The sequence below is a fragment of the Scyliorhinus canicula genome, chromosome 9, assembly GCF_902713615.1.
Source record: "Scyliorhinus canicula chromosome 9, sScyCan1.1, whole genome shotgun sequence".
In the NCBI taxonomy this organism is placed as follows: Eukaryota; Metazoa; Chordata; class Chondrichthyes; order Carcharhiniformes; family Scyliorhinidae; genus Scyliorhinus; species Scyliorhinus canicula.
Window position 1 is genome coordinate 188,030,322 of NC_052154.1, and position 26,571 is coordinate 188,056,892.

At 49.3% G+C, this 26,571-nt stretch overlaps 1 protein-coding gene across 5 annotated transcripts in view; it reads right to left on the minus strand.

Annotated features, from left to right (window-relative positions):
• The window catches only part of luzp2 (leucine zipper protein 2), a 373,042-nt gene that overhangs the window by 78,262 nt on the left and 268,209 nt on the right, over window positions 1–26,571 (minus strand). For 3 of the 5 annotated variants that reach the window (XM_038808326.1, XM_038808324.1, XM_038808325.1), the window contains exon 9: window positions 11,492–11,656. The exons of the other annotated variants lie outside the window; for them this stretch is intronic. In XM_038808326.1, the coding sequence (XP_038664254.1) occupies window positions 11,492–11,656 (165 nt within the window). The remainder of the gene's footprint in view (window positions 1–11,491; window positions 11,657–26,571) is intronic. 5 annotated transcript variants of the gene reach the window in all.

A 26,571-nucleotide genomic window follows, 5' to 3' on the forward strand; every position in this document is an offset into this window, starting at 1 on the left:
CCTTGAAAACGTTATTGAAACGTTCCAACCAACACACATTGGGATGGACACAAAATACGTTGCCAGTTTGCCGCAGGAACATAACTCAAGGACTCCATATTGCGACACGTTTGAAGCCCTTCTATTTTGTACAGAATTACACGGACCATCTAGCACTGAAACAGGTGATTTAGTCCAACCAGTTCATGTCAGCATTTATGCTCCCCTCGTGTCTCCTCCTGTCCATCCTCATTTAACTCTAACAATTTCCATCTCCCTCATCTGCTTGCTTGACTTCCCCGAAATCCGGAGAATCCCTACAGTGCGGAAGGAGGCCATTTTGCTCATTGAGTCTGCGCTGACCCTCTGAAAGAGCACTCTACTGAGGCTCACTCCCCCACCCTATCCCCGTAACCCCGCAGATTGATCATGACCAATCCACCTAACCTGGACAACTTTGAAATGGATAGAAGCTCAATCACTCACTGCTGTTGGGAATTCCATATTCTCCAGGTCAGGAGTTCTATGCTGGATTTCTTGGAGACTCCCATATTGATAACTTGCACTGTTGTTCTTCTCCACAAGTTGCCATATACGCCTGCGTTCACTTCCATTAAAACATTTCTCAGTTTTAAACACATCAACTAAGCCACCCGTTTACCATCCTTTCCTGATCGACGTAACCTCACGGTTTGAGTATCATCCTTGGAAATCTTGATCTGCACCCTCTCCACTGCCTCATTACCCTTTTTTCAATATGGCAGCCAAAACTGTATACAATACTCCAAGCGTAGCCTAACCCAGCTTTGCGATTGGATTAACCCCTCCAGAGAATGAGAGGTGAAACATACGATCCTCAGGGGACTTTATAGGGTGCAAACCTGCAGGATGTTTCCTCCTGTGGGGGAGACTAGAAATAGGGGACACAGCTTAAGAATAAGGGGTGTCCCATTTAATCCACGGAACCACGGCAGTGCAGAAAGAGGCAATTAGGCCCCATCGAGTCTGTACTGACCCTCAGAAAGAGCACCCAACCTCGGCCCACTCCCCCACCCTAACCCCGTAACCCCACCTGCACGTCTTTGGACACTAATGGGCAATTTAGCGTGGCCAATCCACCTAACCCGCACATTCTTGGACCATGGGAGCAAAGCGGAGCACCCGGAGGAAGCCCACGCAGACACGGGGAGAAGGTGCAAACTCCGCACAGACAGTCACCCAAGGCTGGAATCGAACCTGGAACCCTGGCGCGTGAGGGGACTTTATTTCTCTCAGAGGGTCGTTAGTCTGTGAAATTTACTTCCCTAGAATGCAGTGGGTCATTGAAGTTATCATTTTTTTTTGATAAGCAAGAGTTATGTTGCGGGGGGGGGGGGGGGGGGGGGGGGGGGGGGGAGGTTGTGCAGAGAGGGAGGTCAGACCAGATCAGCCATGATCTTGGTGATTGGAAGGGTAGGCCCAAATGGCCTACTTTTGCTTCTCGGTCTGATGTTTTCTACTTTTCAATACTATCCTTCTGGATAAAGAGTCCTCATTCTTGCTTTGCTTCTCTTGTGGCATTGCTGAGATACATGACAACTTGGGTATTTTTATGCACAGGTACCTTTCTCCAGCTCTACTCCATTTAGATTCTTATTTTTCCCAAATAACATTTGATCTCCTCATTTTTCTTAACAAAGTTAAATAATTAACATTCACCTTTGTTGAAATTCTGATTTGAGGTTTTATTCCTTACATAATGAGTTGTTGTGGTTTAAAGTGTAAAGTGACATTTTTGGAAATGGATTTTTATAAATAATATTTTGAGGTGTCAATTATTAATATTAAATGAACAGGAAACATAGTGGAACGCAAGTCGAGAAAAGAAAGCATTTTGCCCAGCTCCCCGATGGAACACATACAATTTGCACTGAAATTTAATCTATCCCCCGTAATAACCACAGATGAAATTTCCAAAAAGATAATAACCCTCCAAAGGTTCTTCAATTTCAGAAGCTAATCAAGGATTCCAGGATACCACTCTCACCTAATCATTTGGATTATGACAAATATTGGAACTGACAAGTATGATAAGGAAATATTTCACTGGGGTACTGTGATCTCCTGATGTTCTGGTGGTAGAACTCTTCAGAAGCAATCGAAATGGGTGAGGAAATTGCGGATGAAAATTTCCATCAGCTAAATAGGAATCCATTTGCAGGGCCAGCACTTCAGATCTCCGGATGCTCGTACCCCGCCGGCATCCCCAGGTTGTGCTGGGGGACTCCACGGACGTCTCCATGCACTGACTACACAGGAATTACCTGGGAAACTCCGACGGGTAATTTCCTTGCATCTGGAACCCTCCGTAACTCCGCGTTAAAGTCAGAAACTTTGGATTATCATAGAATGTACAGTGCAGAAGGAGGCCATTCGGCCCATCAAGTCTGCACCGGCTCTTGGAAAGAGCACCCTACCCAAGGTCAACACCTCCACCCTATCATAACCCAGTAACCCCAGCCAACACTAAGGTCAATTTTGGACACGAAGAGCAATTTATCATGGCCAAAACACCTAACCTGCACATCTTTGGACTGTGGGAGGAAACCGGAGCACCCGGAGGAAACCCACCCACACACGGGGAGGATGTGCTGACTCCGCACAGACAGTGACCCAAGCCGGAATCGAACCTGGGGTCCTGGAGCTGTGAAGCAATTGTGCTATCCACAATGCTACCGTGCTGCCCTCATTTAGCAATCCCACCCCACCCTCGACTGCATTGGGTCAAAATCTGGGAATTCATCCCTTGACAGCACTGTGGGTGTACCTGCACTTCAGGGACTGCATCTGTTCAAGAAGGCAACTCACCACCACTTTTTGAATGACTACCAGGGATGAGCAATAAATGCTAGCCTAGCCAGCAATGCCCACATCCCGTAAATGAAGAACAAAATAAGCTAAAATAATACACTTCCAAACTGTGTACTGTGAATTGGATTTTGAACAATACCTTGGCTGAGTTTCCTCTTCCTGGACCGGGTTCAATTCCAGCCTTGGGTGACTGTGTCGAGTTTGCATGTTCTCCCCGTGTCTGCGTGGATTTCCTCCGGGTGCTCCGGTTTCCTCCCACAGTCCAAAGGTGTGCAGGTTAGGTCGATTAGCCATGATAAATTGCCCCTAAGTGTCCAAAAGGTGAGGTGGGGTTACGGGTTGCAGGGTTAGGGTGGAGGCCTGCTCCTAGGTAGGGTCCTCTTTCAGAGTGTTGGAGCAGACTCAATGGGCTGAATGGCCTCCTTCTGCACTGCAGGATTTCTAAGAAAAAAACTAAGTCTAATCATTGTACATAGAACCACCTCATTAGCATTGTGGGGGGGTAGCATGGTAGCATTGTGGGGGGCAGCACGGTAGCATTGTGGATAGCACAATTGCTTCACAGCTCCAGGGTCCCAGGTTCGATTCCGGCTTGGGTCACTGTCTGTGCGGAGTCTGCACATCCTCCCTGTGTGTGCGTGGGTTTCCTCCGGGTGCTCCAGTTTCCTCCCACAGTCCAAAGATGTGCAGGTTAGGTGGATTGGCCATGATAAATTGCCTTTAGTGTCCAAAATTGCCATTAGTGTTGGGTGGGGTTACTGGGTGATGGGGATAGGGTGGAGGTGTGGGCATGGATAGGGTGGTCTTTCCAAGAGCCGGTTCAGACTCGATTGGCCGAATGGCCTCCTTCTGCACTGTAAAATCTATCTGGAAACAAATAACAGGTGACATGCCGGCATTTCAAACCTGGTGTTTTTTGGTCTATATATCGTGCCCAAATACCAAGGCATTGGGAGAGATAACTACAGGTGAACATTCTATTTGATTTACATCTACACTTTTAATCCTTTGAAGCAACTTAAATCAATACCGGATGGCTCGTTTCAACAATCCTTATGCCAATCAAAATATGTTCAATGGTATAAACTTCACATTATAAGTGAGAACATTAATCCCCAGTTTAATCTTCAGTACATAAGCATCTTAATCAGAATACAGTAGAAGTCCTCGGGCGTGATTCAATGGTACAAATTCTATGTCCGGTTTTGGGCGCACTTGGCCAGGTGTTTCTTAGCGGCTGAGTGCTGAGAATCACCCCGCTATTCAACGGCACGTTGATTTCTATTGGCCTTGGGGAGCATCTCTCTGCTGAGGCCACATATAAAGTCATAACAAAGAACAAAGAAAAGTACAGCACAGGAACAGACCCTTCGGCCCTCCAAGCCTGCGCCGACCGTGCTGCCCCCCTAAACTAAAATCTTCCACACTTCCGGGGTCCGTATGAGCTGTAAGGATGATACAGAGATGCTTCAGTGTGATTTGGATGATATGAGTGGGAAGATCATTGGCAGATGCAGTATATGGTGGATAGTTGTGAGATTTGGTAGCAAAATACAGGAAGGCAGATTATTATCTGAATGGCTATAGATTGAGAAAGGGGAATGTGTAACGAGACCTGGGTGCCCTTGCACAGTCCCTGAAAGTAAGCTTGCAGGTACAGCAGGCGGTAAAGAAGGCAAATGGTATGTTAGCGAGACGGACGAACAGACAGGGGGGGGGGGGGGGGGGCGGTGCGGCACGTTGGCACAGTGGATTAGCCCTGCTGCCTCACGGCACCGAGGTCCCAGGTTCGATCCCGGCTCTGGGTCACTGTCCGTGTGGAGTTTGCACATTCTCCCCATGTTTGCATGGGTTTCGCCCCCACAACACAAAGATGTACAGGGTAGGTGGATAGGCCGTGCTAAATTGCCCTTTAATTGGAAAAAATGAATTGGTTACTCTAAATTTTTTTTAAAAAAGTTAAGTAGAGGGGTAGTACGGTAGCATAGAGGTTAGCATTGTTGTTTTGTAGCTTCAGGGTTCCAGGTTCAATTCCCGGCTTGGGTCAATGTCTGCGCAGTGTCTGCACGTTCTCCCTGTGTCTGCGTGGGTTTCTTCAGGGTGCTCCGGTTTCCTCCCACAAGTCCCGAAAGATGAGCATGGTAGCTGAATTGGACATTCTGAATTCTCCCTCAGTGTCCCCGAACAAGCACCAGAATGTGGCAACTGGGGGATTTTCACAGTAACTTCATTGCGGTGTTAACATAAGTCTACTTGTGACGATAAAGAGTATTATTATTATTATTATTATGGAGCAAAACTGTGCACACAGCTGAGAAACGTAGGAGAGCAGGAAAACAAATTCTGGCAGCTGGTCAACAGAAGTGTAACCCGCAGAGCACGAGAAATTACATGTTGTGTGAAAATTTGTTCCCAGTCAAAAAGATTAGTCACTTTGCTGTGAGGAAAGTTTACTAATGTGCCAGGCCATCTGTTTGCATTCTGGAATTAACTATGCCAAACCTCTGACTAATATGCACCCATCTTGTAAAGCTCAGCATTGCGACAGCTCGACTAAATAAAGTTGTCTGTTTTTAATTAAAATATTTTAACAGTGTGGTCCGCAGCTAACTAAGAACCAACCTATTTAAACTCTCAAAGGTAATTGCACTGCAAGGCAGTCGAATTAGTGGCAATCACATTGGATATTCCTAATTTTGACTGATCCAAATTGGTGCCAAATCAGTCCTTTCCCAGCAGTAAGCAACATTATCCGTTCAGACAAGGGATATGCAGCCTTCTGAAGGTTACTGAGTTTTATTCAAATTGTCTTCCCCATGGGTGCGTGCCATTAGACCATAAAACATAGGACCAGAATTAGGCCACTCGGCCCATCGAGTCTGCTCCGCCATTCAATCATGGCTGATATTGTCTCGTCCCCATTCTCCTGCCTTCTCCCCATAACCCCTGATCCCCTTATTAATCAAGAACCTATCAATCTCTGTCTTAAAGACACTCAGTGATTTGACCTCCATAGCCTTCTGCGGCAAAGAGTTCCACAGATTCACCACCCTCTGGCTGAAGAAATCCCTCCTCATCTCTGCCAACTGCTGAGTTCATCGTGCAACAAACATAGCTCATCACAAACTTTCGCAATATGGTTAAATGAGCTTTAACAGTGGCACATGTTTACCTGCATGGACCCATCTGTTCATTTGACTCTCTCTCTCTCTCTCTATACTCCCTCTTGTTTGTGAGAAAGAGAGAGAGAGAGAGAGAGAGATGGTGCAATGTTCACCTCTCCCACCTTGTGGAACACTGTCAGTTTTGGTTACACCCCCCCACCTGATTTTGCTCTTCACTGCAGCCAAAGAAGGATAATACTATGTGGTGGTAAAACTCAGCAATGATGCCAATCTCAGTGAGTTAGATTATCCACAGAGAGAGGAGTCAAAGCGACATCAGGCAGAATTCTGACACCTGCAGGTTTTGTTCTGAAAGAAATGGGGAGGCTTTTATCGACTATTTTCATTGAAATGACATCGCACAGATAAATAACACACCTATTACAGAACGCACAGTGACATAGTGCAGACAATAAGAACAATGCACTGTGAAAATTGGTGCAGAATTTTAATCAGGAAATTGAAAAAAATGCTCCTTTGTTCAAATTGAGGTACAAATTAAACAACAGGCAGTTCAGTGCTCCGTATCAGATTTTTAGTTCTGTTTTTGTCCGCAGTATCTAGATATCAATCCTTTGGTCTTTCAGATGAGGTTTCGAGTGTCATGATGTTTGTCCACTGAATGTTTGTTTCGAGGTTCACATAGGGCAGAATTGTACACCCCCATTCTGGGGTAGAGGGGGTGGGGGAGGGGGTGGGGGAGGGGGAGGGGGAGAGGGAGGGGGTGTACAATGCGGCAAGCCGTTCAAAGGTCCATTGACTCCGGAGAGATTGGAACATCTCGCCGGCGGGATGGGCCGTAAGCCTCTGTCCACAATCACCATTTCTAATCAACATCCCAGGTGCACCATTGACCAGAAACTGAACTGGACTTGCCATATAAATAATGTGGCTAAAGGGCGGCACGGTGGCGCAGTAGTTGGCACTGCTGTCTCAAGGCACCGAGGACCCAGGTTCGATCCCGGCCCCGGGTCACTGTCTGTGTGGAGTTTGCACATTCTCCCAGTGTTTTGCATGGGTCTCACCCAAAGATGTGCAGGGTAGGTGAATTGACCACGCCAAATTGCCCCTTCATTGGAAAAAAAATAATTGGGTACTCTAAATTTATTTTTAAAAATTAAATAAATACATACTGCAGCTACCAGGACAGGGCAAAGGCTAGGAATCCCTCGGCGAGTAACTCACCTCCTGGCTCCCCAAAGCCTGTCCACCATCTACAAGGCACAAGTCAGGAGTGTGATGCAATACTCTCCACTTGCCTGGATGAGCGCAGCTCCACCAACACTCAGGTGGTTCAACACCATCCAGGACAAAGCAGCCCCGCTTGATTGCTCCTCCTTCCACAATCATTCAAACCCTCCACCACAGACGGCAGAATCATAGAATTTACAGTGCAGAAGGAGGCCATTCGGCCCATCGAGTCCGCACCAGCCCCCGGAAAGAGCACCCCACCCAAGCCCACACCCCCTTCCCGCAACGCAGCAATCACACCCGACCCTTTTGGTCACTAAAGGCAATTCAGCATGGCCAATCCACCTGACCTGCACATCTTTGGACTGTGGGAGGAAACCGGAGCACCCGGAGGAAACCCAAGCAGACACGGGGAGAACGTGCAGACTCCACACAGAGTGTGACCCAAGCCAGGAATCGAACCTGCGACCTTAGAGCTGTGAAGCAACAATGCAAACCACTGTGCTACCGTGCCGCCAATGTTCACTGCAGCAACTCACCAAGGTTCTTTAGGCAGCGCCTTCCAAACCCACTACCATCTAGAAGGATAAGACCTCCAGGCACATGGGGCACCACCACTGGGAGGTTCCCCTCCATGCCACTCACCACCCTGACTTGGAAATATATCGCCGTTCCTTCACTGTCGCTGGGCCAAAATCCTGCAACTCCCTCCCTAATAGCACTGTGGATGTACCTACATCTCAGGGACTGCAGCAGTTCAAAAAGGCAGCTCAGCACCACCTTCTGAAGGGCAACTAGGGATGGGCAATAAATGCCGGCCTAACCTGCGACACTCATGTCCCATAAATGAATTAACAATCTTGTGATCCAGTTTCCTTAACGAAAAGAAGATCTGACTGAATTCATGGTGGTCAGTAAAGGGAAGCAAAGGGTATTCAAATACCTTGCAAGGGCACTGGTAAACAACAGCAAAATATCAGGGAATGTTATGCGTAGAGTCCATACAGTATATTCAACCCAATGAGTCTGCACCAACCCTCCGAAAGAGCACCCTACCTCTCCCGCTACATAATCCCCGTAACCCCACCTAACCTGCACATTTCTGGACTCTGAGGGGCAATTTAGCATGACCAATCCACCTAACCTGCACATCATTGGACTGTGGGAGGGAACCAGAGCCCCCAGAGGAAACCCACGCAGACACGGGAAGAACGTGCAGACTCCACACAGACAGTCACCTGAGGCTGGAATCGAACCAGGGTCCCTGGTGCTATGAGGCAGCAGTGCTAACCACTGTGCCGCCATGCTGCCCGATATCAACCCAACCCCCAGTTAAATCTCAAAACATCCTGAACAACATTTAACTGGCATCATATATGCAGCCGACAAACACAATGTAGAATTATAGATTTGCCACGGCACAGGGCAGCCATTTGGTCTGTTGTGTTTTGCCAGCTTTTTGTCAGAGCAATGTACCCAGTGCCTTTTTCCTATGAGACAACGTTCAGAAACTTTCTTGTCTTCATTGTTAAATCTCCTCCTGATCCTACGGTTTATTCATCACTCCTACATGTAATTATTCAGCTGGTGTTTGTTTCACAGTGGCACATAGCATGTTGGCTCAAGATGTAAGGCACATCCACCCCAGATTAACTCACTAAACAAAATTACTCTTTCTCCAAGATGTTTTCATTTGACAATGGTGTGGAGAAAGGTGCACATGAAGCAACGCACCATGACATGTTTCTCCGCAGCCCCGCGTCGGAATTGCGTTTTGCGCGGGGGCGGAGTATCGCGTTCATGACCGAATCGCGTCTGGCGCCGGTCCGCCAATTCTCAAGGCCCCGGAGAATTGCTCGTCCGTGAATCACACCGCGCGGATGGGGGGCCATTGCCAGAGGCCCTCCCAGCGATACTCCGCTCCTGACCGGCCGAGTTCCCGACGGCGTGGTTCTAACCACGTCTGGTCGGTTGGGGCTCTCGCGCGGCGGCTGTGTACTCAGTCCGCGGCCGCTCTGGTGGGGGGGCAAGCTGATCCAGCACTGGGAGGGGGGGCTTATGGGTGAGCGGGCCAGCAATCGGGCCAATGCGATGAAGGGGCGTGGGGCTGATCAGGGGGACCTGTTTTTTCGTGATGCTGCTGGAGGCCGCCATCGTGCGCATGCGTGGACTTGGAACGGGAAGTGCGGGGGCCCGTATCCTCAGCCAAAGCTGCGAGTTTCACGACGGGTCCCTGCTAGCCCCCTGCAGCTAAGTGAATTGCTCTTTGTTTTTTGCAGGAAACTGGGGAGTGAAACGGCAGCGTTTTTACACCGGTGTGGGGACATAGCCTCATTTATGGAGAATCCAGCCCGTGGTAGCAGCAGGTGGCAGCAGGGTAGCATGGTGGTTAGCATAAATGCTTCACAGCTCCAGGGTCCCAGGTTCGATTCCCGGCTGGGTCACTGTCTGTGTGGAGTCTGCACGTCCTCCCCCTGTGTGCGTGGGTTTCCTCCGGGTGCTCCGGTTTCCTCCCACAGTCCAAAGATGTGCGGGTTAGGTGGATTGGCCATGCTAAATTGCCCCTAGTGTCCTAAAAAAAGTAAGGTTAGGGGGGGGGGGGGGGTTGTTGGGTTACGGGTATAGGGTGGATACGTGGGTTTGAGTAGGGTGATCATGGCTCGGCACAACATTGAGGGCCGAAGGGCCTGTTCTGTGCTGTACTGTTCTATGTTCTATGTTCTAAATTCAGCAATGGTTTGGCACCATAAATACAACCACGAAACCTACTGCATTGCTGTCAAGGTGGCATGCTGGCACAGTGGGTAACACAATGGTTGCTTCACAGCTCCACAGACTCGGGTTTGATTCCCGGCTTGGGTCACTGTCTGTGCGGAGTCTGCACGTTCTCCCCGTGTGTGCGTGGGTTTCCGACAGGCGCTCCGGTTTCCTCCCAAAAGTCCAGAAAGACGTGAATTGGACATTCTGAATTCTCCCTCAGTGTATTCGAACAGGCGCGGAGTGTGGCGACTAGGGGATTTTCACAGTAACTTCATTCCAGTGTTAACGTAAGCCTACTTGTGACAGCAAGAAAGATTACTAAAAAAAAAACTGTCTCATTATTCCTCTTACGGGAAGGAACCATCATACATACAGGGTAAGTCCAGTTTTGCTACGTGGTGAATTCTTAATGACTTCTTAAGAACTTTTGCAAGCCAGTTAGTTATGACAATCATTACAAAACCTAGCGGACAAAGGAAACCAAATGGAATATCAGCAATGATCCTGAGATAGTTTAAGGACAAAAGTAAGCCAATTTCAGCCCAGTTTAGAGTCCTTCTCACTAATATCTGGAGGTACTGTTATATCTAACATTCCAAACTCCTCCATTGCTGCTAATGGAGAAGTTCTGACCATTAAACGTGGGACTTGTTTTACTGCAATGTTGCACGAAGAATCTAGCAAAAGAAACAAAGAACATCAATATTCCCTGGGCACTCCTCCATATCTCTATCATCTGCTCCAGCCCTACAACTGTCTTTGATGTCTGAGCTCCTCGAATTCTGGTCTTTAGAACATCTCCAATTTTAACTACCCACCATCGGTGGCTGTATAGGTTTCAAGTTGTAGGATATCCCCTGTCGACCTCTGCACCACATAGAGTCACCGTTCCCAGACCAAGCTTTTGTTCATCTGATCTAATACCTGCCTATGTGACTTTGCGTCAGATTTTAATTTATAGTATACCTATGAAGTGTTGTAGGAGTTGTCGCATCACATAAGAGGAGCTGGTTTAGCACAGCGGGATAAAAAGCTAGCTTATAATGCAGAACAAGGCCAGCAGCGCAAGTTCAATTCCCGTACCGGCCTCCCCGAACGCGCGCAGGAATGTGGCGACTAGGGGCTTTTCACAATAACTTAATTGAAGCCTACTTGTGACAATAAGCAATTATTATTATTACATAATTCCAAGCTACGTTTGACCAGATGCCGTACTGTTTAATGGGGTGGTTTGCTTGGGAGAAAATAGACTTTATAATGCAAATTATCAATAGCAATTGATTATTCTGGCTGCCTTCTAAAAATGGAAGCTTTTTAATTGAATTATTAACGATCCATGATTGTTGTTTATGATGTTAAATGTTGATTCACTGCAAACTTAGCTCGCCGATCCATTTTAAATATTCCAATTAAGTATAATGAGCTGAAGAAGGCAAAGAAGCCGATCTCCTCTGGTGGGATGAAGTGGTTTCTTCCCTCCGATCAATCATTTCCAAACAACAAAATCTACCAATTGCTTTGGTCACCGTGAGGTCTGGATCACTTACCTTCCTGTTGGCCTGGTGAAATGGAAGTCGGGAGTTGTTTTTAGTTGCTAGCATTCCATTCTCCGTGGTTCTGGGAGGGTTGATGCTCAGAAAGGGAGGTTGGTTTTTCAGAACTCCAGACACACAGAGCCTTGCCACCTCCTTCAAAGCCTTCAGCTGGGCTTCCTGAGACAATGACACACTGATTAGATCCCAGCCAACCATTAAATGAAGACCCTTTTCAGCTTTCGCTATCGATCGGGGAAACAGTTACGGAGCCAACTCTTTAACTATCGGGTTGAATGCATTGCTTTTTCCCATGCCCGAAAACAGCTCCTGTGTACTTGTAGTCAAAGCAAAATACTGCAGTGGAAATGAAAACAGAAAATGCTGTAAAAACTCAACAGCTTGGTCATATGGATTCAAAACATTCACTCTGTTTCTCTTTCCACAGATGCTGCCTGACATGCTGAGTTTATCCAGCATTTTTACTATTTTTATTTGTGTGTTATAATCCCGGCAGAGCAGAAGGAGGTCATTCGGCCCATCAAGTCTGCACCGACCCTCCGAAAGAGCACCCTACCTAGGCCCAATCCCCCCGCCCTATCCCCGTAACCCTACCAATACCTTTGGACACCAAGGGGCACATTAGCACGACCAATCCACTTAACCTGCACATCTTTGGAAACCAGAGCACCCAGGTGAAAACCACGCAGGCACGGGGAGAATGTGCAGATGCCACACAGTCACCCAAAGCCAGAATTGAACCTGGTCCCTGGCGCTGTGAGGCAGCAGTGTGGACCACTGTGCTGCCGTGCCGCACTGTGTCTGAGATTGTTTAAAGCAGGCTACTAATAATTCAAATAGAGCAAAACAAAAATGATGAGCTAGCAGTGAATGACATAGCCCAGGAACTCTGAGATTTTGGGCAGCATATTTCAGGACTGCAGGAGTGAATGGGGAGGCATCCAGGCCTAACCTGCTTCCTATGAGCTTTCCCCCCTCTTCCCACCTGAATAATGGAACTCCACATGTGGGTTGAGACACTGCCTTCACCCTCAAACATCGAACGGCACTTTTCAAAACGGGTCAGCTGGGATGTAAGGCGCCTCCAAAAATCTTTCCAGTTCCACCTCTAATGTGAGCAGGGGTAGGATCTGTGGCAGGAAACAATGCTCCAAGGGAGCCCAGCAGTGGGTTGGAAAGGTGGATCTGTCAGACAAGGATGTGCGATACTTTCTGATAGCTGTTGGACTGGGCTAACGGGGAAAAAACGCAGAAATTACTGTTCAACGCAGCTCAAAAGGATAACTAAACAATCTGTCTCTTGCCTAATCAAAAATAAGCTGCAGAAACTTAAATCGAAGTATGACTAAGTTCCAAGTGAACTTAGGTTTACAGCTGCAGGTTGAGTATTGTCTTTATTTCATTATGAGAGGACAGCTAACATGAAGTTAATGAAGAAAAAAAGGAATCGAGAGTTCAACTGCGAATAGTCTGTTTCTCCCCAGTCTTCTCCCTCTGGGCTGTATGCAGCTTAGTCTCGGCTTTCTGGCTCTGTCTCACTCAGATAGATGAGCGCGGGGGCAGCACGGTGGCGCAGTGGGTTAGCCCTGCTGCCTCACGGTGCCGAGGTCCCAGGTTCAATCCCGGCTCTGGGTCACTGTCCGTGCGGAGTTTACACATTCTCCCCGTGTTTGCGTGGGTTTCACCCCCACAGCCTAAAGATGTGCAAGCTAGGTAGATTGGCCAATCTAAATTGCCCCTTGATTGGAAAAAATGATTTGGGTACTCTAAAATTATTTTTTAAAAGATAGATGGCGCAGAAATGTGATCAGGGCTGGGATTCTCCCCTACCCGGCGGGGCGGGGGGTCCCGACGTAGCGGAGTGGCGCCAAACACTCCGGCGCCGGGCCTCCCCAAAGGTGCGGAATTCTCTGCACCTTTGGGGGCTAGGCCTGCGCCGGAGTGGTTGGTGCCACGCCGACTGGCGCCAAAACCGTCGCCAACGGCCTTTGACACCCGCCGACTGGCGTCGGGGCTGGCCGAAAGGCCTTTGTCGGTTCGCGCATGCGCCGGTGCGTCAGCAGCCGCTGACTTCACCACCGGCGCATGCGCGGTAGGGGGGTTCTCCTCCGCTCCGCCATGGTGGAGGCCGTGGCGGCGGCAGAAGAAAAAGAGTGTCCCCACGGCACTGGCCCGCCCGCCGATTGGTGGGCCCCGATCGCGGGCCAGGCCACCGTGGGGGCACCCCCTGGGGTCAGATTGCCCCGCACCCCCCCCCCCCAGGATCCCAGGGACCCACTCGCACCGCCAATCCCACCGCCACCAGAGGTGGTTGAAACCACCGCGGCGGGATTGGCCTCTCAGCGGCGGGACTGCGGCCCATCGTAGGCTGGAGAAACACCGCAGGGGGCTCGCCGATCGGCGCGGCGGACACGCCGATCGGCGCGGCCCGATTTGCAACCCCGCCAATTCCCGGTTGCCGGAGAATTCCGGCCATGGCGGGACGGGATTTTTGCCGGCCCAGGGCGATTCTCCGACCCTGCAGGGGGGGTCGGAGAATTTCGCCCCAGGTTTCTAATATTTGTGGAGTGTGGCCCGAAAGATAAAATTGAATAGAGGGCTGTACTGGGACTCTTACGAGTACGGCAGTATACAACTGGAAGGAAAGCAGCTGCCTTGGCCATCCTCCTGCACTGGGCCCTGAATCCCGCAAGAGCGAGAATCCAACCCAAGGCTTTGTATACCTGTTCCGTGGCAGATAGGAAACTTGCCTTCAGCCACGGTTGGGGAAAGGAGTGGGGGATCGATGTGGAAGACAGAGATTACACACCCAATCAGAAAGCTTTGGAGCCCATGCCACCCCCACCCATCACCCTTGGTCATGTGCATGAATGGGTACAAGGCCAAGTGATGGAAATCTTCATTTTTGCTGCTCCACCCTTGGGGAAAATGCATATCCCACAGTTTCCATCTCCTTCCAACAGTGCCGCTGAACTTGGGAAATCAGTGGGGGAAAGGGGGGAATCATTTCTTACATTCATTTACGGGATGCGGGTGTCGCTGGTTAGGCCAGCATTTATTGCCCAGCCCTAGTTGCCTTTCACAAGGTGATGGTGAGTTGCCTTCCTGAACCGCTGCTGTCCTTGAGATGTTGGTTCCCACTGTATTGTTAGGGAGGGGGTTCCAGCATTTCAACCCAGCGACAGTGAAAGAACGGCGATATATGTCCAAGTCAGGGTGGTGAGTGACTTGGAGGGGAACCTCCAGGTGGTGGGGTTCCCAGGTATCTGCTGCTCTTGTCCTTCTAGATGGTACTGTTGTGGATTTGGAAGGTGTGGCCGAAGGAAACTTAGTGAGTTCCTGCAATGCATCTTGAAGATGGTACACACGGCTGTCACTGTTCGCCAGTGGTAGAGGGTTTGAATGTTTGTGGAAGGGGTAACAATCAAGCAGGCTGCTTTATCCTGGATGGCATTAGAGCTGCACTCATCCAGGCAAATGGAGAGTATTCTATTACACTCCTGACTTATGCCTTCTCAACGGTGGACAGGGTTGGGGGGAATAAGAGGAGAGTTACTCGCTGCAGGATTCTTTGCCTTTGACCTTCCCTGGTTGCCACAGTATTTAAATGCTTAGTTCGGTTCAGTTTCTGATCAATGCTAACCACTAGGATGTTGATCGTAGAGGATTCAGTGATAGTAATGCCATTGAATGTCAAGGGGCGATGGTTAGAGATCCTCCCGTTGGAGATCGTCATTGCCTGGCACTTGTGTGGTACAAATGTTATTTGTCACTTGTCAACCCAAGCCTAGAAATTTCCCAGGCCTTGCTGCTTTTGGACATGGACTGCTTCAGTGTCAGAGGAATCATGAACAATGTTAGACATTGTGCAGTCATAGAGTCAAAGAGTTTTACCGCACAGAGTGAGTTCCCTCAGCCCATTGTGTAAGTACCGGCCATCAAGCAAACATCTATTCTAATTCCATTTTCCAGCATATGATTTTCCAGCTTTGTCGGCTCTGGTGTTTCAAATGCTCATCTAAATGCTTCTTAAATGTTGTGAGGGTTCCTGCCTCTATCGCCCTTTCAGGCAGCGAGCTCCAGATTCCAACCATCTTCCGGGTGAAAACATTTTTCCTCAAATCCCCTCTAAATCTCCTGACCATTACCTTAACTGAGGAGAAAGGTTTCCTCTTATCTACTCTCTCTATGTCCTTCATATTTTTTTACAACTCAATCAGGACCATCCCCCTCAGCCTTCTCTGCTCCGAGGAGGACAACTGCAGCCTAACCAGTCTCCCTTCATAGCTGAAACACTCCAGCCCAGGAAACATCCTCGGGAATCTCCTCTGCACCCTTTCTATTGCAATCACATCCTTCCTATAGTGAGTTGACCAGCACTGCACACAACACTCTATCTGTGGCCTAATGGGTGTTTTCGACAGCGCTGGCATAACCACCCAGCTCTTATATTCTATGTCTCGGTTAATAAAGGCCAGTATCCTGTATACCTTCTGAACCACCATATCTACCTGTCCTGCTGTCTTCAGGAATTTCTGGACATGCGACCTAATGTCCATCGGGTCCTCTGGACTTTCTATCGTCCTACCGTTTATTGTGTATTCCTTTGCCTGGTTAGTCCTCTCAAAATGCATCAGCTCACACTTTTCAGGGTGAATTTCCATTTGCCACTGTTCTGACCTTATGATAGAAGGGAGGTCATTAATGAAGCAGCTGAAGATTGGGCCTGGGGCACTACCCTGAGGAACTCCTGCAGTGATATCCTGGGGCTGAGATGATTGATGTCCAACCACCACAACCATCTTCCTTTGTGCCAGGTATGACTCCAGCCAGCGGAGAGTTTGCCCCTGATTCCCACTGACTCCAGTTTTGCTCGGGCTCCTGGATGCCAGACTCGGTCAAATGCTGCCTTGATGTCAAGAGCTGTCGCTCGCCCCTCACCTCTGGCATTCAGCTCTTTTTTCCATGGTTACACCAAGTGAGGACTGGTGCTCAGTAGCCCTGGCAGAATCCAAACTGAACACCCATGAAGAGGTTATCACTGACTAGGAGCTATTTAATAGCACTGTTGGGTGGTAATGGTAGAGTGGGGAATATGTCGGGCCATGAGGTTGCAGATTGTGGTTGAGTACAATTCTGCTGCTGCTGATGGCCCACAGTGCCTCATGGACGCCCAGTCTTGAGTTGCTAGATCTGTTTGAAGTCTATCCCATTCAGAACGGTAGAAGTGCCACACAACACGATGGAGGGTGTACTCAATGTGAAGACAGGTCTTTGTCTCCACAAGGACTGTGGTGGTCACTTCCACCGATACTGTCATGGACAGATGCATCTGCTGCAGGCAGAGGATGAAGTCAAATATATTTTTCCCTCTTGTTGGTTCCCTCACCTACTGCTGCAGTCCCAGTCTAGCAGCTATGTCCTTTAGGACACGGCCAGCTGGGTCTGTGGTGGGACTACTGAGCCACTCTTGGTGATGGACATCGAAGTCCCCCACCCAGAGTACATTCTGTGCCCTTTCAACTCTCAGTCTTCCTCCAATTGGTGTTCAATATTGATGAATACTGATTCATCCAAGGAAGGTACATGGTGCATGGCTATCAACTGGAGGTTTACTTGAACGTTTGGACCCTGGGACCCTGGAGCTGTGAAGCAATCGTGCCATCCACAATGCTACCGTGCTGCCCAATGAAACGAAAATCGCTTATTGTCACAAGTAGGCTTCAAATGAAGTTACTGTGAGAAGCCCCTAGTCGCCACATTCCAGTGCCTGTTGGGGGAGGCTGGAATGGGAATTGAACCGTGCTGCTGGCCTGCCTTGGTCTGCTTTCAAAGCCAGTGATTAGCAAACTCCCAGGTGTTAGTAAGAAGGACTCTGCACGGTTGACAGATGCATCTGCAGGGCTGAGTTTTCTGTTGCCGAGATCAATGCCAGGTGGTCCATCTATTTTCATTGCTTCGTGTTTTCTTTGTAGCAGTAGAGTACAACTGAATGGCTTGCCAATCCATTTCTGAGTCAACCACATTGCTGTGAGTCTGGAGTCCCATGTAGGGCCAGACCAGGCAATGGCGGCAGATTTCCTTCCCTAAAGGACATTAGTGAACCAGATATTTTTTATGACAATTGACAATGGCTTCATGGTTAACATAGCCTTTTAATTCCATATGTCTTATTGGGTTTAAGTTCCACCATCTGCCGTGGTGGGGTTTGAACTCAGGACCCCAGAGAATTACCCTGGATCTCAGGATTACTAACCCAGAGACAGCACCACTGCACCATGGCCTCACCCAATTTATTATTTCTGAATAATCCACCTGTGTACATCACCGCAGCAACTCATGATTTTTTAATTGCAGTCTGGTTTAACGCTGCATTCCACAACTGGAAAAATCAGGCATCTCAGATTCCTTCCATTGTAAGCAGGAAGACTTTTATATCTTCCAAGAAGTCTCTTTCCCCCAAATATTGATAACAATTATGCAAACAGGTATAGGAATATTTTTGATATTCCAAATTAAATATCAAGTCTGCACTAGCAAGAGAAAACACCAGTGTTGTATGTATGTTGTATGGAATAACAACAGGGGAGGTAGTGGTGTAGCGGTAATGTCGCTGGACCAGTAACCTACAGATCCAGAGCCAGGCTATGAGGACCCGGGTTCAAATCCCACCCTGCGTCTTTTGGGGAAGGAAATCTGTCGTCATCAACTGGTCTGGCCTACATGTGACTCCAGACCCACAGCAATGTGGCTGACTCTTAAATGAAATGAAAATCACTCATTGTCACGAGTAGACTTCAATGAAGTTACTGTGAAAAGCCCCTAGTCGCCACATTCCGACGCCTGTTCGGGGAGGCTGTTACAGGAATCGAACCGTGCTGTTGGTCTGCTTTCAAAGCCAGCGATTTAGCCCAGTGTGCTAAACAGCCCCTTTTGCCATCAGGGATGGGCAATAAATGCTGGCCCAGCCAGCAACGCCCACATCCCATGAACAAATAAAAAAAACAAAACTACAGAGGAACGGCAAATTGATTAGAATCATCATAGAATTTACAGTGCATTCGGCCCATCGAGTCTGCATTTGGAAAGAGCACCCTACCCAAGCCCACACCTCCACCCTATCCCCACAGCCCAGAAACCCTACCCAACACTAATGGCAATTTTGGACACTAATTGTAATTTATCATGGCCAATCCACCTTACCCGCACATCTTTGGACTGTGGGAGGAAACCGGAGCACCCAGAGGAAACCCACGCAGACACGGGGAGAATGTGCAGACTCCGCACAGACAGTGACCCAGTGTCCCAACCTGGGACCCTGGAGCTATGAAGCAATTGTGCTAACCACTATGCTACTGTGCTGCCCTAAAACCAGCTCTTATTAAATATGCTTGCAGTGGAGCAATAGGATGACATATAATATAATAAATTCATTGTGAAAAATAATAAATTGAGAAGAGGAACTTCTGGGTTTCAATATAAGCAACATAATAGTCAAATAATGAGACTTATAATAATTACAACTCCAGGGCCTGATGGTTTTCACTGAGGAAATTGCAGAAGTGTTTGTCCCAATCTTTCAAAGATCTCTTGATCTATGCTCTCAGATTGAGGATTTACTCATGCCACTGTTATTTACGAAGGATGGGAGAGGGAAACCAACTAACTACAGGCCTGTCAGTTTAACATCAGTTGCAGGAAAGCTACTGGAATCTGGAGATAAAGTGAAACTATTAATTCTGCTGAAGGAATCAAGAACAAAGGGAAATAATCTTAAAATTATCGCTGCTCTGTTCAGGAGAGGTATCAGCAAGCCTTTTTCTTTCCACACAAAGGGTTGGAGAAGTTTTTGAACACATTCCGCAAAAAAGCTTTGAGTGCTCGGGTAATTGGAGCTGTCATGACTGAGATCAATAGATTTTTGTGAAGTAAGGATACCAGGGGATATGGAGCAAAGACAGTGAAGCTCCATTTGCTGTGGTATAATTGCAGAACAGACCACAGGCTCCGAGTGACCTTCCCGTTCCTAAAGTTCCAATGTTCCTAATTGCACATTTGTTGCCCTTCTGAAACAGCAGAGGACAATTTAATTCCGAACATTGTTATTCGGTGCCATGTCATATTTTTCTGGGGGCAGCACGGTGGCACAGTGGTTAGCACTGCAGTGTCACGGCGTCGAGGTCTCAGGTTCGATCCCGGATCTGGGTCACTGTCCGTGTGGAGTTTGCACATTCTCCCCGTGTCTGCGTGGGTTTCGCCCCCACAACCCAAAGATGTGCAAGCTAGGTGGATTGGCCACGCTAAATTGCCCCTTAATTGGAAAAAATGAATTGGATACACTGGTTTTTCTGGTTTCACAGCCGGTGGCAGGCAGTACTAATTACGTTATTGGAAGAGAGACGGTTTGCTCATCGCATTATCAAGGCGATAGAAGCGAATTATCTGTCAAATCATTGGCCAGCTCGGAGCAGCTAGAGAAATGTTACTGGGCTGCAGGACACAGCTGGGTTGATGTCTAATTTTGTTTTATGTTGCTTTCTCAGCTTAATGTTGTTTTGTTACTTCTAACAAACCTAAAGCGAGGCGTTGTCTGCCTTGTGCTTGAAGTGAGGGACAAAATAAAAGTGCCCTGCTTCCGGGTAAAATTATCGCAAAGCTGAAGAAATGCTTTTCAAGACACAAATATTTTATTGAATTGCATGAGCCTCTCACAGAACGAGGGCAGCCAAGTGCCAATGTATTTAACTATAGTGTGAAACTCCATGGGTCACTGAGAATTTGGATGATGTTTATTTTATACAATAAAAGAACAGGGAAAATCAATTGAAATCAGAAGCTATGCAAAGTGTTTTAAAAATGCAAAGTGCTGAGAAAATGTAAATGATTATCTTTTCGCAAGATTAAGGTAATACAATAAGCAATGATTTTGCTGATTGTGGCTGAGTATCAAAACCATAATTTGTAACTGGCAAGTGTGCGGGGAAGGGTGGAATATGAGCCGGCATTTAACCATCTTTTGGATTGGACGTTACATTTAATTTGGGAAGGGTGGAGGGCATATCTTCCACTTGCCCCAGGGCAAAAGGGGCTGATTTAGCTCACTGGGCTAAATCGCTGGCTTTTAAAGCAGACCAAGCAGACATTCCCGTATCAGCCTCCCCGGACAGGCGCCGGAATGTGGCGACTAGGGGCTTTTCACAGTAACTTCATTGAAGCCTACTCATGACAATAAGCGATTTTCATTTTCATTTCATTTTCAAAAGGGTTGTACGTGCCTTGGAAACTCCTTGACTTCCTCAACTAATTTCTTGCAGTACACATCTACGTCAACAGATGGGACATGTTATAGTCCGACGTAGATGACAATGTACCACGCACATCAGATAGTCATGTGTCGGGGACAAAGGTTTAAGTTGTGAGAGACAAAGTTTAGAGGAGATGTGCGAGGGCGAGGGACTTTTATTTTTACACAGAGGGCAGTGGATGCCTGGAACTTGCTGATGGAGGAGGTGGTGGAAGCAGGTACAATGGTGCACCCATTGCACAATGCGCATCACGTGCTCACAGGCGATCTGGCCACTGAGGGAATGGTATCCCTTGCAGTTCATATATGGCATCCCACGCCGCCATGGGGAATTAGTTGGATTGGCCGTGTTAATTTTCCCCTTAATGTCCAAAGGTTAGGTGGGGACAGGGTGGGGGTTTAGGCCTGGGTGGGTGCTCTTTTGGAGGATCGGTGCAGACTCAATGGGCGCGATTCTCCGCTCCCCAGGCCGGGTGGGAGAATCGCGGGAGGGCCGCTCTGGGACCCCTCTCGATTCTCTCCCACCCCACCCCCCCCCCCCCCCCCCCCCCTTACGGCGACCCGCGATTCTCCGGCCCGGATGGACCGAGTGGCCTGCCGTTCCCGTCCTGTTCATACCGGCGGCAACCACACCTAGTCGCTGCCGGCGTGAACATATCGCGAAAGGTGAGTTTGGGGCCTGTGGGGGGGGGGGGGGGGGGGGGGGGGGGGATTGAGCACCACGGCCGTGCTTGGGAGGGGACTGGCCCGCGATCGGTGCCCACTGATTGTTGGGCTGGCGTCTCCAAGAGACGCACTCTTTTCCCTCCGCCGCCTCGCAAGATCAAGCCGCCACGTCTTGCGAGGCAGCGGAGGGGAAGACGGCAACCGTGCATGCGCGGCTGACGTCATTAGGCGCCGCCGGCCGGTCATGCTCGGCGCGATTGGCCTTGACGCCAGCATCAAGGCCCGGCGGCCGAGTTCTCCGCAACGCCGCTCCTAGCCCCCCGGGGGGGAGGGGGGGGGAGAATAGGGGACGAGGAGCGGCCTCCGACGCCGTCGTGAAACACTCCAGGTTTCACGATGGCGTCGGCCTTTGAGGAGAATTCCGCTCAATGGGTTGAATAGCCTCTTTCTGCACTGAAGGGATTCTATGTATCCTCTTCTATTCTAATTGCCTCATTAAGTAAAGGTGATGGAGCTGATTAGGCAGCTGGCTTCCCCATGTGACAGATGAGGCATACCTGATGCATGTGAAGACTGCAATTTGCAGTCAGCTTCACCCTTAGAGGGCACCATCATTCCCCCAGCTCACATGGGCTGCGGATTAAAGAAACCTTCCAACTTGAACAGACACCCACCCAGACACTGATCCCTGACAGCCCGGCCTCCATAACCAGTGGGCCTTGAGCTTCCCGACAGCTCATGCCCTTCGGCTTCCGCACTTACCAGCTGCCACTCTGGAAGGGCAATCCCTCAGTGGTGATATCGCCACAAACCCAAGGAGGACCTGGGAAACGGTGCCTGAAAACCAGCTGCCAGACCCCTTCAAACCTCTAGCCTCACAGCCATGAAGGCCCGTCAAGGCCGGCGAGCGACCCCACCACCGGAGATGCCGAGACTGAAAAACTCCCCCCCCCTCCCCCCCCCCCCCCCACACACACACACACACACACACAACCCAGTATCGAGTTGAACAGATCTGGGTCCCATGCGTCCTCGCCATTGTCCCCTCTGTGACTGGCGCCCTGGAGGGCAACAACGACTTGAGCGCTCTTTTCTGATGTCCCCTTTGGAGGTGAGGCGGACCATTTATGTTTTTATACCGCTCTTGTAAATCATTCCGGCGACACCCTACAGCGGAGAATAAGGAATTGTCAATGAGTGGGAAAGTCCCGGAGGGAGAGCGCACCAACGATGTTATAATGTATGAAAATGAGATTCCCGGCCTTCCACGGCGGATTTCTCTTCATGCTGCCAGCGACAGGCTGGGAAGAATCGGAAACCGTGATCTCGCCGGAGAGAACTGCGTTTTCCGCTTCTCGCCGGATTTTCCGCCCGCGCTTCCGTTCCCACTGTCGGCTAAAACGGATTCACAGTCGGCGCCAGAGTTCTTGAAAATAATTGCGACGCCCATTTGGGCCTCTGAAGGTCTCCACTTCACCTTTCAATGTCAGGTTGGCTTGGGCTCGGTACCTGCTGCTGATGCAGACTTTCACACCCCGGGCAGCCCAGCCGGTACAGGTTAACGTGCCTCAGGAATTGAGATTGAATCCCATAGCTTTGGCCCAAAGCAAGTGACAGCTGTCCTCTATTGGACTCTCACTGTTGAATTGATGCTCCAAGAATTCCAAGGACTTTTCATTTCGAAGTTGAAAGAAGGCATTGGGGAAGTGAGCGTATTGCTGTTACCAGCATTGTCATGGTCAGGAACAGGAGTGTGTCATTTACCCCTCAAGACCACTCTGCTATCTGGTGAAGTCCTGGCTAATTTGTAATATTTGCCATTGTCCCAAATCCCTTCAGTACCTTTAGTTAACAAAAATCTAGCAACCTCAGGTTTAAAATAAACTAGCAACAACTTTCCTTTTTAGAAGATAGTTCCAAACTTCAAGCAGCCTTTGCATGTAGAAGTACTTCATACTCAAACTCCTGAAAATCCTGCCTCGAATTTCTCGTCTATGTCCCCCGGTTCCGGACTCCACAACTGGAAGAAATTGTTTCCTCTAATCTACCCGATCAGTTACCCTTAATGTCAAAACTTCCACCATGTCACACCCCAAACGTCTGAATTTCAGAGAATACAACCCTGGTTTGCGTGATCTCTCCTTGTAAATTGACTCTTAGAATCCAGCCATCGGTCTTGAAAACTTGCATCGTATTCACTCTGAGGTCAGGCAGGCGGGACAGTGGTTGGCACTGCTGCATCACAGCGCCAGGGACCCCCCTCTGGGTTCAATTCTGACCTTGGGTGACAGTCTGCGTGGAGTTTGCACACTCTTCCCCCCTCTCCCCCCCCCCTCCCCCCTCTCCCCCCCTCCCCCCCCCCCCCCACACAAACGCCGGTACTCTCCCCCCCAAACGCCGGGCGACGTTGATGATGTCGCCCGACGCGCCACTTCCGCAGCGCGTGAAAATGACGCGTATCGCGTCAGTCCGCTGCTGGCCCTTTCCGGAACGGAGATTAACGGCTTAAAAGAAGGCCCCGACGCCAGAGTCATCCGCACCGCTTTTGCCCGCCGGAAATGGGCGTCACGCAGGTCATCGGAGAATTTCGCCCCAGATCAGCAATTTGCTTTCAATCCTATAAGCCTCAGCTTTGGCAAATTATCTCTTATGTGAGGCTGTAACAAATGCCTTCTGGAAGTCCATATAAAATAAAGTTGCCACAGTCCCAGATGACCCCTTTGAGGGGTGATTTAACCTGAGAGTCACAAGTTCCGGACTCAGGCGAGAGGCAGGGTTGAGAAGGCAGGGCCTTCAGGAATAACCTCAGTTGGTCTGGGAATTGAACCCATGCTGCGCGGCCTTGCTCTGCGTCACAAACCAGCTGTCCAGCCAAGTGAGCTAAACCAGCTCCAGTTTGTCAGGTGTGACCTATTCGTTACAAATCCCAACTGGCACACTCTGACCAGCTGCAAGATCATGGGCTTGATTCTCCATCCAGCGGGATTCTTTGTTTCGCCGGCAACACGGTCACGCCCGCAGATTTACCGGCGGCATGTGGGGGTGCCCTCAATGGGAAACCCCATTAGCCGGCTGCCGGGACGGAGAATCCCGACCCCGTGAGTTTCAGCCAAACACCTGACATAGCTGTTGTGTGAAATGTGCCCAAGTGGGACACAGAGAATGCTGCGCCTCCATTTTGTTTTTCACAGGTATATAACGTCAATGAGAAACAGCAATATGCTGTCCCCGAACGAACGTTAGACAAATGCCCACAGTGAATGATCTTCTCTTGTGCCTCTTGGCTACCTCTAGAACATCCCAATGGCATTTTGAAGGTTCCTGCTGATTAATGGTCTTGAGGTCATGGGCCGGGATTCTCCGACTCGGTAGAAGAATCCCCGGGGGGGGGGGGGGGGGGGGGAGGACGCAACAATCGCCGGTCAGGGGACATTGACAGCGGCATCCCCGGCGATTCTCCGGGCCCCGATGGGCCGAGTGGCCGACGGGTTTGGCCGAGTCCCGCCGGCGTGGATTACTCAGCTCCTACACGGTGGGACCTGGAAGGTGAGTGTGCGGGGGCTGTCCTGAAGGGCCTGGACCGTGGGGGACTACTTTACTCCACGCTGGGCCCCTGTAGGGCTCAGCCATATTGCCTGGGGGCCGGCGCGGAGAAGGGAAATGTGGTGAATGTAATCCACACTGTAATATATATTATACCATGTCACTGTAAGCTCGACATACGAGCAGTTGCATTGCCCCACCACTAGGGGGAGTTGCACTGGGAATATACAGGCGTTTGTACTTGGGCTCCACCCTTGGCTCCACCCACGGCTCCTCCCCCTAGACTGACGTATAAAGGATGATGCCGAAGAGCCAGCCACCAGTTCATCTGGAGTTCATCGTGTTACAGGCTGGCTCTGTTGTAAGTTGATTAAAACCACTGTTCACATCCTAAAGCAGGTGTCTTGTGAATTGATGGTCTTATCAGGAACCTCGCCGCATGCGTGGAAATACGCCGGCCCATGCGCGGACTCACGTGGGCCTTTCCGCGCCGGCTGAAGCTGCAGGAACCACTCCAGCCTGGCCCCCTAGAAAGGGGAGAATTCCTCAGTTTCAGGGGCCGTTGATGCCGGAGTCGTTGGTGCCAGTTTTCACGCCAGCGTGAGAACATAGCCCCATTATTAGAGAATCTGCAGCGATACTGAGCATGTTTCTTGTCTGAGAGCAGCTGATCCCTTCTTTTACTTTCTGTCTCTCCTTTGCCACCAATCCAGTATGTAATTTACAATTGCACTTATGTTACAGACAAAAAAATTCAACAGTATGCCCCGACGACCAAGGCTGATAAAAGCAAGTTCATTGTACATTATTTTGTCAAAACACGAACCGGTGATGCTTTCCTTCAATGTGATTACTGTCAGTGAAGGTTGGGGTCAATAAGATTTGTGGTGGGCCGTGAAATATTTTGACTTGGAAGTAGCATTTTGTGGGCCATGATGTGTAGCCCACAGCAGCATCAACAGCAGCAACACCTCCACCTCCTCCAAACACCAACAGCAATAGTTTAAAAGCATTGTGACAGCCAATTCTGTAGGTAACCAATTATTGTGGGGAAGAGAGCAGCTAGTCAGATCAAACAGCAAATGTCATCCAATTTTTATTGACTCCCTGACGGATGGTTTACTGCCCTGCGCCAGACTGTTTGTGTCTGATATGGAAGAATCTGTAAAATGAAAACATAAATTTGAGCAGGAAGGGGATTAACGCACCTTGGCACAGTCGCTGTATTGCAATGGCATGGATAGGAAAATCATTTGAACTATTTTACCAGTAAGCCTCTTCGCCAGAGGAAACGTGTATTGGTCAATTCTCAGTGAGGAAGGCTGGTGGGGAGGGGGGGGGGGGGGGGGGAAGAGAGAGAGAGGGGGGGGGGGAGAGAGAGAGGAAGAGAGAGAAAGCAGAGAGAGAGAGTTTTCAAAGAAACTCAGATTTATTATTGGTAACAATTTGTTCCGAAAGATGTGCTTGCCAGGTGAATTGGACATTCTGAATTCTCCCTCCGTGTACCCCAACAGGCGGTGGAGTGTGGCGACGAGGGGATTTTCACAGTAACTTCATTGCA